At 49.2% G+C, this 13,017-nt stretch overlaps 1 protein-coding gene across 1 annotated transcript in view; it reads left to right on the top strand.

Moving 5' to 3' along the window:
• The first annotated feature begins 10,234 nt into the window (after positions 1–10,234).
• The window catches only part of LOC132116858 (tripartite motif-containing protein 16-like), a 3,665-nt gene continuing 882 nt past the window's right edge, over positions 10,235–13,017 (top strand). Inside the window, exons 1-5 of the mRNA XM_059525721.1 lie at positions 10,235–10,888; positions 11,729–11,824; positions 11,904–12,137; positions 12,606–12,765; positions 12,906–12,941. Of these exons, the coding sequence (XP_059381704.1) occupies positions 10,310–10,888; positions 11,729–11,824; positions 11,904–12,137; positions 12,606–12,765; positions 12,906–12,941 (1,105 nt within the window). The 5' untranslated portion in view covers positions 10,235–10,309. The remainder of the gene's footprint in view (positions 10,889–11,728; positions 11,825–11,903; positions 12,138–12,605; positions 12,766–12,905; positions 12,942–13,017) is intronic.

The raw sequence follows: 13,017 nt of genomic DNA, 5'->3' as shown, positions 1-13,017 counted from the left end.
GTGAAGGAACGTTTCTGTAGCCCAGATATTGAACTGTTAGCTGTGAGTCTACGTCCATATTATCTGCCGAGGGAGTTTACTTGTGCAATCATTATGGTTGTTTACATTCCACCGTCAGCTGATGCTGACGCGGCGTGTGACGTTATCCATTCAGTCACCGCTGGATTACAAACAAAACACCCGAACGCTTTTATTGCAATCTCTGGAGATTTTAACCATACGTCTCTCTCTGCTACTCTCCCAACATTTCAGCAGTATGTGAACTGCCCCACCAGAAACAATAATATTTTGGATTTATTGTATGCTAATGTTAAGGACTCATACTGCTCTGCAGCCCTTCCTCCTCTTGGAAGATCAGATCACAATCTGGTACTTCTTAACTCCACATATACACCAATTGTTCAAAGACAACCGGTTACTTATAGGACTGTGAGAAGATGGACACAGGAAGCAGATGAGGCTCTGCAAGGGTGTTTTGAATCCACAGACTGGGAGGTACTCTGTGATCCCTATGGAGATGACATAAGTTCCATGACGGATTGTATCACAGGGTATATTAATTTCTGTGTGGATACGGTCATACCCTATAGGAGAGTGAGATGTTTTCCTAACAACAAGCCATGGATAACCAGCGACCTAAAGGTGCTTCTGAATAGGAAGAAAAGAGCTTTTAGGCAGGGGGACAGAGAATTAATGAAGACTGTACAGAGGGAGTTGAAAGTGAGCCTGAGAGTTGGCATGGAGGTGTATAGGAAGAAACTGGAAAACAAGCTCCAGCAAAACAACTCAAGGGATGTATGGGCGGGAATGAAGACTATCACAGGGTTTAAGGTGACTGGTAACCAGGCTGAGGGAGGCCGGGATATGGCTAATGAGCTGAATGTGTTTTTCCACAGGTTCAGCTCACCCCTAGCCTCCCATGCAGCCTGTCAAATTGGCCACACATCACCCCTTGCTCTTCAGCTGCATCCTTCTCCCCCCTCCCTCCTATGTACTTTCCCCTCTCACACCTCCTCAAAGATCAAAATTGGTGATTCACATGGTGCCACCTCCACCCACCCTTCAACATCATCATCTATCTTCATTGCTGAGAACACCATGCCATCCTCTATCCCTCCCACCCCCCTGTATGTCTCTAGCTGTCAGGTTAAGAGGCAGCTGGTGAAACTGCATCAGAACAAAGCCCCGGGACCGGATGGTATTAGCCCCAGAGTCCTGAAGGTATGTGCTAACCAGCTATGTGGGATTTTACAACACCTTTTTAACCTCAGTCTGAGTCTGGCGAAAGTTCCACTAATGTGGAAAACAACTTGCCTTGTTCCAGTGGCTAAAAAGTCTGCTCCGTCTGCTCTCAATGACTATAGACCGGTTGCTTTAACCTCACACATTATGAAAGTTCTAGAGAGACTGGTTCAGGCCCATCTGAGACCACAAGTTACTGCCTTCATTGATCCACTGCAGTTTGCCTACTGCCCTGGGGTGGGTGTGGAGGATTCTATCATCTACTTGCTTCAGCGAGCTCACTCTCACCTGGATAGAGCTGGCAGCATGGTGAGGATCATGTTCTTTGACTTTTCCAGTGCGTTTAACACGATCCAACCGTCATTGCTGCGTGAGAAGCTTCAAGTGATGCAGGTGGACACCTCCACAATTTCCTGGATTATAGACTACCTGACATGCAGACCTCAGTATGTGCGACTAAGGGGTGGTGTGTCTGAACGAGTGGTCAGCAGTACAGGAACACCACAGGGGACTGTTCTCTCGCCATTTCTCTTCACGTTGTACACATCAGATTTCCAACACAACTCAGAGTCCTGTCATCTTCAAAAATACTCAGATGACTCTGCAGTTGTTGGGTATATTAACGGTGGAGATGAGACTGGGTACAGAGATTTGGTTGATCGCTTTGTGTCGTGGTGTGGGATAAACCACCTTCTCTTAAACGTGACTAAGACAAAAGAGATGATGGTGGACTTTAGAAGGACCAGGAAAACAACATTAAAACCCATTTACCTGCATGGAGAGGAGGTGGAGGTGGTTGATCATTTTAAATATTTGGGTGTGTACCTCGATAACAGACTGGATTGGAAACGCAACTCTGAGGCCATCTTCAAGAAGGGCCAGAGCAGACTCTATTTCTTGAGGAAGCTCAAGTCTTTTAATGTATGCAACAAGATGTTGTATATGTTTTATCAGTCTGTCGTCGAAAGTGCAATATTCTTGGCAGTCATCTGCTGGGGCAGCTGCATCAGAGGCAGTGACAGTAAGAGACTAAATAAACTAATAAAGAAGGCTGGCTCTGTGCTGGGGTTTGCTCTGGAACCTATGGAGTTGGTTGTGGAGGAAAAGATGTTGAAGAAACTATTTAACATCATGGACAACACATCACATCCGCTGCACAACTTGGTGGTTGGGCAGAAGAGTATTTTCAGCTGGAGACTACGGCAACTCTGCTGTAGCAAGGACCGGTACAGAAAGTCATTCCTACCCACTGCAATAACAATATATAACAGATCTTCTCTGGGTAGATAAGAGATTATGGACATTAATGACAGAATAGAGAATAACACATGAATATATGGTATGTGATATTTAAACTGCACATCTTGTGTAACTATTTTATTTTATTTATTATTATTCTTAAGGATTTTTATACAGTATAGGTCAATGTATGTTATATGTAATATGTCTGGTATGTATTGTAATTTGCTGCTGTGACATCACAATTTCCCCTTGGGGATTATTAAAGTCTTTCTATCTATCTATCTATCTATCTATCTATCTATCTATCCTCCTGAGGAGTCAGCTACGGAACAGCACCGTCTCCTCCTGAGGAGTCAGCTACGGAACAGCACCATCTCCTCCTGAGGAGTCAGCTACGGAACAGGACCGTCTCCTCCTGAGGAGTCAGCAACGGAACAGGACCGTCTCTTCCTGAGGAGTCAGCTACGGAACAGGACTGTCTCCTCCTGAGGAGTCAGCTACAGAACAGGACCGTCTGTTCCTGAGGAGTCAGCTACAGAACAGGACCGTCTCCTCCTAAAGAGTCAGTAACGGAACAGGACCGTCTCCTCCTGAGGAGTTAGTAACGGAACAGGACCGTCTCCTCCTGAGGAGTTAGTAACGGAACAGGACCGTCTCCTCCTGAGGAGTTAGTAACGGAACAGGACCGTCTCCCCCTGAGGAGTCAGTAACAGAACAGGACCGTCTCATCCTGAGGAGTCAGCTACGGAACAGGACCGTCTCCTCCTGAGGAGTCAGCTACGGAACAGGACCGTCTCCTCCTGAGGAGTCAGCTACGGAAAAGGACTGTCTCCTCCTGAAGAGTCAGCAACGGAACAGGACCGTCTCTTCTGGAGCAGTCAGCTACAGAACAGGACCGTCTCCTCCTGAAGAGTCAGCAACGGAACAGGACCGTCTCCTCCTGAGGAGTCAGCTACAGAACAGGACCGTCTTCTCCTGAGCAGTCAACAACGAAACAGGACCGTCTCTTCCTGAGGAGTCAGCTACAGAACAGGACCGTCTCCTCCTGAGGAGTCGGTAACGGAACAGGACCGTCTCCTCCTGAAGAGTCAGCAACGGAACAGGACCGTCTCTTCTGGAGCAGTCAGCTACAGAACAGGACCGTCTCCTCCTGAAGAGTCAGCAACGGAACAGGACCGTCTCCTCCTGAGGAGTCAGCTACAGAACAGGACCGTCTCCTCCTGAGCAGTCAGCAACAAAACAGGACCGTCTCTTCCTGAGGATTCAGCTACAGAACAGGACCGTCTCCTCCTGAGGAGTCGGCAACGGAACAGGACTGTCTCCTACTGAGGAGTCAGCTACGGAACAGGACCGTCTCCTCCTGAGGAGTCAGCTACGGAACAGGATCGTCTCCTCCTGAGGAGTCAGCAACGGAACAGGACCGTCTCCTCCTGAAGAGTCAGCAATGGAACAGGTCCGTCTCTTCCTGAAGAGTCAGCTACGGAACAGGACCGTCTCCTCCTGAGGAGTCAGCTACGGAACAGGACCGTCTCCTCCTGAGGAGTCAGCAACGGAACAGGACCGTCTCTTCCTGAAGAGTCAGCTACGGAAGAGGACCGTCTCCTCCTGAGGAATCAGCTATGGAACAGGACATTCTCCTCCTGAGGAGTCAGCTACGGAACAGGACCGTCTCCTCCTGAGGAGTCAGCTACGGAACAGGACCGTCTCCTCCTGAGGAGTCAGCTACGGAACAGGACCGTCTCCTCCTGACGAGTCAGCTACGGAAAAGGACCGTCTCCTCCTCGGGAGTCAGCTACGGAACATGACCGTCTCCTCCTGAGGAGTCAGCTACGGAACAGCACCGTCTCCTCCTGAGGAGTCAGCTATGGAACATGACTGTCTCCTCCTGAGGAGTCAGCTACGGAACAGCACCGTCTCCTCCTGAGGAGTCAGCTACGGAACAGCACCGTCTCCTCCTGAGGAGTCAGCTACGGAACAGCACCATCTCCTCCTGAGGAGTCAGCTACGGAACAGGACCGTCTCCTCCTGAGGAGTCAGCGATGGAACAGGACCGTCCCTTCCTGAGGAGTCAGCTACAGAACAGGACTGTCTCCTCCTGAAGAGTCAGCAACGGAACAGGACCGTCTCTTCCAGATCAGTCAGCTACAGAACAGGACCATCTCCTCCTGAAGAGTCAGCAACGGAACAGGACCATCTCCTCCTGAGGAGTCAGCAACGGAACAGGACCGTCTCCTCCTGAAGAGTCAGCTACAGAACAGGACCGTCTCCTCCTGAGGAGTCAGCTACAGAACAGGACCATCTCCTCCTGAGGAGTCAGCTACGGAACAGGACCGTCTGTTCCTGAGGAGTCAGCTACAGAACAGGACCGTCTCCTCCTAAAGAGTCAGTAACGGAACAGGGCCGTCTCCTCCTGAGGAGTCGGTAACGGAACAGGACCGTCTCCTCCTGAGGAGTCAGTAACGGAACAGGACCGTCTCCTCCTGAGGAGTCAGTAACAGAACAGGACCGTCTCATCCTGAGGAGTCAGCTACGGAACAGTACCGTCTCCTCCTGAGGAGTCAGCTACGGAACAGGACCGTCTCCTCCTGAGGAGTCAGCTACGGAAAAGGACTGTCTCCTCCTGAGGAGTCAGCTACAGAACAGGACCGTCTCCTCCTGAGGAGTCAGCTACGGAACAGGACCGTCTCCTCCTGAGGAGTCAGCAACGGAACAGGACCGTCTCCTCCTGAAGAGTCAGCAACGGAACAGGACCGTCTCTTCTGGAGCAGTCAGCTACAGAACAGGACCGTCTCCTCCTGAAGAGTCAGCAACGGAACAGGACCGTCTCCTCCTGAGGAGTCAGCTACAGAACAGGACCGTCTCCTCCTGAGCAGTCAGCAACGAAACAGGACCGTCTCTTCCTGAGGAGTCAGCTACAGAACAGGACCGTCTCCTCCTGAGGAGTCGGCAACGGAACAGGACTGTCTCCTACTGAAGAGTCAGCTACAGAACAGGACCGTCTCCTCCTGAGGAGTCAGCTACAGAACAGGACCGGCTGTTCCTAAGGAGTCAGCTACAGAACAGGACCGTCTCCTCCTGAGGTGTCAGCTACAGAACAGGACCGTCTCCTCCTGAGGAGTCACCTACAGCACAGCACCGTCTCCTCCTGAGGAGTCAGCTACGGAACAGGACCGTCTCCTCCTAAAGAGTCATTAACGGAACAGGACCTTCTCCTCCTGAGTAGTCAGCTACAGCACAGCACCGTCTCCTCCTGAGGAGTCACCTACAGCACAGCACCATCTCCTCCTGAGGAGTCAGTAACGGAACAGGATGTCTCCTCCTGAGGAGTCAGCTACGGAACAGGACCGTCTCCTCCTGAGGAGTCAGCTATGGAACAGGACCGTCTCCTCCTGAGGAGTCAGCTACGGAACAGGACCGTCTCCTCCTGAGGAGTCAGCTACGGAACAGGACCGTCTCAACCTGTGGAGTCAGCTACAGAACAGGACCGTCTCCTCCTGAGGAGTCAGCTACGGAACAGGACCGTCTCCTCCTGAGGAGTCAGCTACGGAACAGCACCGTCTCCTCCTGAGGAGTCAGCTACGGAACATGACTGTCTCCTCCTGAGGAGTCAGCTACGGAACAGCACCGTCTCCTCCTGAGGAGTCAGCTACGGAACAGCACCGTCTCCTCCTGAGGAGTCAGCTACGGAACAGCACCATCTCCTCCTGAGGAGTCAGCTACGGAACAGGACCGTCTCCTCCTGAGGAGTCAGCAACGGAACAGGACCGTCTCTTCCTGAGGAGTCAGCTACGGAACAGGACTGTCTCCTCCTGAAGAGTCAGCAACGGAACAGGACCGTCTCTTCCGGATCAGTCAGCTACAGAACAGGACCATCTCCTCCTGAAGAGTCAGCAACGGAACAGGACCATCTCCTCCAGAGGAGTCAGCAACGGAACAGGACCGTCTCCTCCTGAGGAGTCAGCTACAGAACCGGACCGTCTGTTCCTGAGGAGTTAGCTACAGAACAGGACCGTCTCCTCCTAAAGAGTCAGTAACGGAACAGGACCGTCTCCTCCTGAGGAGTCGGTAACGGAACAGGACCGTCTCCTCCTGAGGAGTCAGTAACGGAACAGGACCGTCTCCTCCTGAGGAGTCAGTAACAGAACAGGACCGTCTCATCCTGAGGAGTCAGCTACGGAACAGTACCGTCTCCTCCTGAGGAGTCAGCTACGGAACAGGACCGTCTCCTCCTGAGGAGTCAGCTACGGAAAAGGACTGTCTCCTCCTGAGGAGTCAGCTACGGAACAGGACCGTCTCCTCCTGAGGAGTCAGCTACGGAACAGGACCGTCTCCTCCTGAGGAGTCAGCCACGGAACAGGACCGTCTCCTCCTGAAGAGTCAGCAACGGAACAGGACCGTTTCTTCTGGAGCAGTCAGCTACAGAACAGGACCGTCTCCTCCTGAAGAGTCAGCAACGGAACAGGAACGTCTCCTCCTGAGGAGTCAGCTACAGAACAGGACCGTCTCCTCCTGAGCAGTCAGCAACGAAACAGGACCGTCTCTTCCTGAGGAGTCAGCTACAGAACAGGACCGTCTCCTCCTGAGGAGTCGGCAACGGAACAGGACTGTCTCCTACTGAAGAGTCAGCTACAGAACAGGACCGTCTCCTCCTGAGGAGTCAGCTACAGAACAGGACCGGCTGTTCCTGAGGAGTCAGCTACAGAACAGGACCGTCTCCTCCTGAGGAGTCAGCAACGGAACAGGACCGTCTCCTCCTAAAGAGTCAGTAACGGAACAGGACCTTCTCCTCCTGAGTAGTCAGCTACAGCACAGCACCGTCTCCTCCTGAGGAGTCACCTACAGCACAGCACCATCTCTTCCTGAGGAGTCAGTAACGGAACAGGACGTCTCCTCCTGAGGAGTCAGCTACGGAACAGGACCGTCTCCTCCTGAGGAGTCAGCTACGGAACAGGACCATCTCCTCCTGAGGAGTCAGCTACGGATCAGGACCGTCTCCTCCTGAGGAGTCAGCTACGGAACAGGACCGTCTCAACCTGTGGAGTCAGCTACAGAACAGGACCGTCTCCTCCTGAAGAGTCAGCTACGGAACAGGACCGTCTCCTCCTGAGGAGTCAGCTACGGAACAGGACCGTCTCCTCCTGAGGAGTCAGCTACGGAACAGCACCGTCTCCTCCTGAGGAGTCAGCTACGGAACAGGACCGTCTCCTCCTGAGGAGTCAGCAACGGAACAGGACCGTCTCCTCCTGAGGAGTCAGCTACAGAACAAGACCGTCTCCTCCTGAAGAGTCAGCAACGGAACAGGACCGTCTCTTCTGGAGCAGTCAGCTACAGAACAGAACCGTCTCCTCCTGAGGAGTCAGCAACGGAACAGGACCGTCTCCTACTGAAGAGTCAGCTACAGAACAGGACCGTCTCCTCCTGAGGAGTCAGCTACAGAACAGGACCGTCTCCTCCTGATGAGTCACCTACAGAACAGGACCGTCTCCTACTGAGGAGTCAGCTACAGAACAGGACCGTCTCCTCCTGTGGAGTCAGCTATAGAACAGGACCGTCTCCTCCTGAGGAGTCAGGTACAGCACAGCACCGTCTCCTCCTGAGGAGTCAGCAACGGAACAGGACCGTCTCCTCCTAAAGAGTCAGTAACGGAACAGGACCGTCTCCTCCTGAGGAGTCAGTAACGGAACAGGACCGTCTCCTCCTGAGGAGTCAGTAACGGAACAGGACCGTCTCCTCCTGAGGAGTCAGCTACGGAACAGGACCGTCTCCTCCTGAGGAGTCAGCTACGGAACAGGACCGTCTCCTCCTGAGGAGTCAGCTACGGAACAGGACCGTCTCCTCCTGAGGAGTCAGCTACGGAACAGGACCGTCTCCTCCTGAGGAGTCAGCTACGAAACATGACCGTCTCCTCCTGAGGAGTCAGCTACGGAACAGGACCGTCTCTTCCTGAGGAGTCAGCTACGGAACAGGACCGTCTCTTCGTGAGGAGTCAGCAATGGAACAGGACCGTCTCCGCCTGAGGAGTCAGCTACGGAACAGCACCGTCTCCTCCTGAGGAGTCAGCTATGGAACAGGACCGTCTCCTCCTGAGGAGTCGGCAACGGAACAGGACCGTCTCCTCCTGAGGAGTCGGCAACGGAACAGGACCGTCTCCTCCTGAGGAGTCGGCAACGGAACAGGACCGTCTCCTCCTGAAGAGTCAGCTACAGAAATGGACTGTCTCCTCCTGAAGAGTCAGCTACAGAACAGCACCGTCTCCTCCTGAAGAGTCAGCTACAGAAATGGACTGTCTCCTCCTGAAGAGTCAGCTACAGAACAGCACCGTCTTCTCCTGAAGAGTCAGCTACAGAACAGCACCGTCTCCTCCTGAGGGAGCCTATCCTCCAACAAAAAACGACCATATAGGTCGTTTGTGCAAGCATTTACGATTACATTACGACCTATATTTACGTTTTAAAGTTAAGCACCCTCTAGCGGGCGTAAAAATAATGACAGTATCGCGTTGCGTCTGTCGTCATGAATTGACGTATAACGTCATTACCAATCAAAACGCACGTTTATTTAAATGCAATGTGTGGCGTTTTACACCGATCTCACAGTATTTCCTACATATTTTACTAGGTGGTTTATTCGTTCGAATGACCTCACCTAACCCCACCCCTAAACCTAACCCTCACAGAAATCATGGTAAATTATGATTTATTGAGCATATACATTTTCGTGCACGTCCATTCCCTGGGATCGAACCCATGATAGCATGATTACATATCAAGGTATAACACAATAATCTACTAACTGAGCTACACGAAACACAAACCAGAGGACAAATAAAAGAGTACAAAACATTAATATGAAAACGACCTTTTGCCGATAGGGGCGCAATTGTAGTATACGCTCTGATGGGTCGTATTTCAGGGATTTGGACAAACGACCTATACAAGCGTATTGGTTGGAGGACAGGTTGCCTGAGGAGTCAGCAACGGAACAGCACAGTCTCCTCCTGAGGAGTCAGCTACAGAATTCCCAGTCCCACCTCAATTAGTACTTGTTGTCCACAGTGCAGCTGTGGCCTAATGGTTAGAGAGTAGATGACTCGTAACCCGAAGGTCACAGGTTCGAGTCTCGGTGCTGGCAGGAGTTTTAGGTGGGGGGGAGTGAATGAATAGCGCTCTCTTCCTCCCTCAATATTCATGACTGAAGTGCTTTTGAGCAAAGCAATGAACCCCCAGCGGCTCTCCAGGTGCTGGATATATAGCTGCCCACTACTCCTGGTTTATGTTCATGGTGTGTTTACTTCCCACTGCTGTGTGTGTGCACTTGAATGGGTTAAATGTAGAGCACCAATCCCGAGTATGGGCTACCATACTTGGCAAATGTTACGAAATGAAAAAACAAAAACAAAGCTACCAAAAAGGAAGAAGACTCCAGGGATGAGATTTTGACTGCCAAAGAGGTTAAAGCTGTTGTCCTGCTTCACTTGAATCCTCTGAGTGTTTGTCTGAGACTAACATCTAGTAGACATTTCATCATCAGGGTTCCCCATTCCTCGTCCAGGAGAGTCACTTTCCTACAGAGTTTAGTTTGATCTCTAATTAAACACACCTGATTCAACTAGTCAAGGTCTTTGTGTTTACTTTAATAACACCAAGATGTGTCTAAACTAAACTCAGCAGGAGCAGGAATGAGGAAGCTGTTTTACAGACACACCTGTTTTACACACGTCACTCAGACACAGAAGCAGGAAACAGAATCACATGACTTCAGAGAAAGAGAAACTGAAGTGTAGTCAAGCTGTTGTGTGTTTGTGTCTCTGTATTTAAGCCGTAAAATGGCAGAAGCCAGAATTTCAGTGGATCAGAAGGAGTTCATGTGTGCAGTGTGTCTGGATCTCCTGAAGGATCCAGTGGCTATTCCCTGTGGACACAGTTACTGTAAGATCTGTATTACAGACTGCTGGGATCAGGAGGATCAGAAGAGAGTCTACAGCTGTCCTCAGTGCAGACAGACCTTCAGTCCAAGACCTGCTTTATCTAGAAACACCATGCTGGCTGAAGTGGTGGAGAAACTGAAGAAGACCAGACTCTCTGATGACTGTTACGCTGGAACTGGAGATGTGCAGTGTGACGTCTGTACTGGAAGAAAATACAGAGCCGTCAAGTCCTGTCTGGTGTGTCTGGAGTCTTACTGTCAAACTCATTTTGACCGTCATGAGGAGTTTCATTCACGTAAGCCACACAAAGTGACTGAAGCTACTGGACGACTGCAGGAGATGATCTGCCAGAAACATGAGAAGCTCCTTGAGCTTTTCTGTCGCACTGATCAGAATTGTATATGTGTGCTGTGTACGGTTATTGAACATAAAAACCATGACATTGTATCAGCTGCAGATCAGAGGACAGAGAAACAGGTATTTAACACTACACACTGATGAAATATTGCTGATGAAAGTTTTGTTGGTAAAGCACCGTAAACCTTTATCAACACAATCTTTCATAAAATAGACTTTGATTAAGCAACATAAAATAATGGAGTTTTCACATTCACATAGTTTGTGCTTTGTTTTCAGTCTGCACCATTTTCATTCTCGTGGTTAGTGATTTGATTTCATCATTTAGTTCAAGTGTGTGTGGTTTATTCGATTCGTTTTACTTCAGTACTTTTAGATTCAGTACTTTAGTTTGTTTGTTTCCGGTCATAACTGTCGGGTCTCCTCTGTGTTTAGATGTGTTGTAGCTGTTCTCTGTGTCTATATCTTGTCTGTGGATTTATTAAAGACTCCTGTAACCTTCATCATCATGTTCATGTGTACTAACAACACAGTGTTGTGACAGAAGTGAACTATTCACCTGCTCTTTGACAACATATATATACTTTCATCAGTCAAAATAAAATATAAATGCAGTGACAGACGACTTTCTGTTCAGTAAATCTGATGAATACAGATGATTTCAGTCATTCATAGCTTCAATTTGTTCATTTATTTTCTGCAGCTTAATTACACAGAACACAGAAACACTGTCAGTATGAAGTTCTGCGTCTGTGTCTGTTTCTCTTTTATACTTACACTTGTAGTTTGAAACAGGTCTTAATTCCTGTCTGATGCTGGTAAATGATCAGTCATCACTTCTGGAGTTTGAACCTACAGTCATTAGTTATCAGCTCCATGTTTCCTGGATTCATCTGTTCTCATGATGATTTAGAGGCAGTAGTTTTCTGTGAGATTGACTATCATCTGTTTGTCCTGCAGAAGCAGCTGAAGGAGACACAGAAGACGCTCCAGCAGAGAATCCAGCAGAGAGAGAAAGATCTCCAGCAGCTGAGAGAGACTGTGGAGTCTCATAAGGTGAGTCTGGAGAAGAAGAGAAGTTTGTCTCCGTCTCAGTTCAGACTCACTGAAGCTGAATCACTGTGTGTCCTAACAGCGCTCTGCACAGACAGCAGTGGAGGACAGTGAGAGGATCTTTACTGAGCTCATCCGCTCCATTGAGAGAAGCCGCTCTGAGCTGATACGACTGATCAGAGATCAGGAAAAGACTGCAGTGAGTCGAGCTGAAGAACGACTGGAGCGACTGGAGCAGGAGATCAATGATCTGAGGAGGAGAGACGCTGAGCTGGAGCAGCTTTCACACACACAGGATCACATCCAGTTCCTGCAGGTAACACAGATCTAGAAGAACAGGATCATAGTGGACTTGAGCAGATCCTGCTGTGACAGAGACTCACAGAGAAACATTTCATGAGTGTCTTATTATATAATCATCAGTCAGACTCTCATCTGATCATCTTCTTCTGAAAGAGATGAATGGATTTCAGCTCTGGAAATCTTGCTCTAATGGGTCTCATGTCAGAACATTTCTTTCTCTTTAAATCACTTGTAGAAGTAATTATATAATAATAATATAATAATCATCATCATCCAAACTATTTCCTAGAAAGTTCACAAACAGTGTATGTGGTGAATACTAGAATCTGTAGCTCTAATGAGATGTAATGAATATGAGGAGAATGAAGCTGATGCTGTGAAAGTGCTGGACTGAAGAACATTAATAAAGATCAAATCTGATGTTCCTGCAGGTTATTGAGTGAAGTGTGGAGCTGATGAGTTTGATTTCTGTTTTCTGTAGAGTTTCCAGTCTCTCTCAGCACCTCCTGAATCTACAGACGTAAATGATGATCTCTTCAGTTCTCTCGTCTCTTCTGATGCTCTGAGAGAATCTGTCCATCAGCTGAGAGACAAACTGGAGGATTTCTGCAAAGAGCAGCTCAACAAGATCTCAGACAGAGGTAAAGTCCTGGAGATTCATCTGCTCTCAGAAACCAGTCCATCATCATCTCATATCATGGAGAACATCATATTAGAAATGTGTTAGGAATAGATACAGGATCATGAAAATCACACTGTTCATGTCTGTTGATTTCCACAGCTGCATTCATCAGGATCAGAAACGACTTCCTACAATGTAAGTCAGTAAGAAAACCAGCAGAAAAACTCACTGAGTGTGTTCATGTTTCTCCTGTAGAAGAGTTTAATAACTG

This window comes from Carassius carassius, chromosome 36 (genome assembly GCF_963082965.1).
Source record: "Carassius carassius chromosome 36, fCarCar2.1, whole genome shotgun sequence".
NCBI classification, from domain to species: Eukaryota; Metazoa; Chordata; class Actinopteri; order Cypriniformes; family Cyprinidae; genus Carassius; species Carassius carassius.
This window is presented reverse-complemented; position numbering and strand designations above follow the sequence as displayed.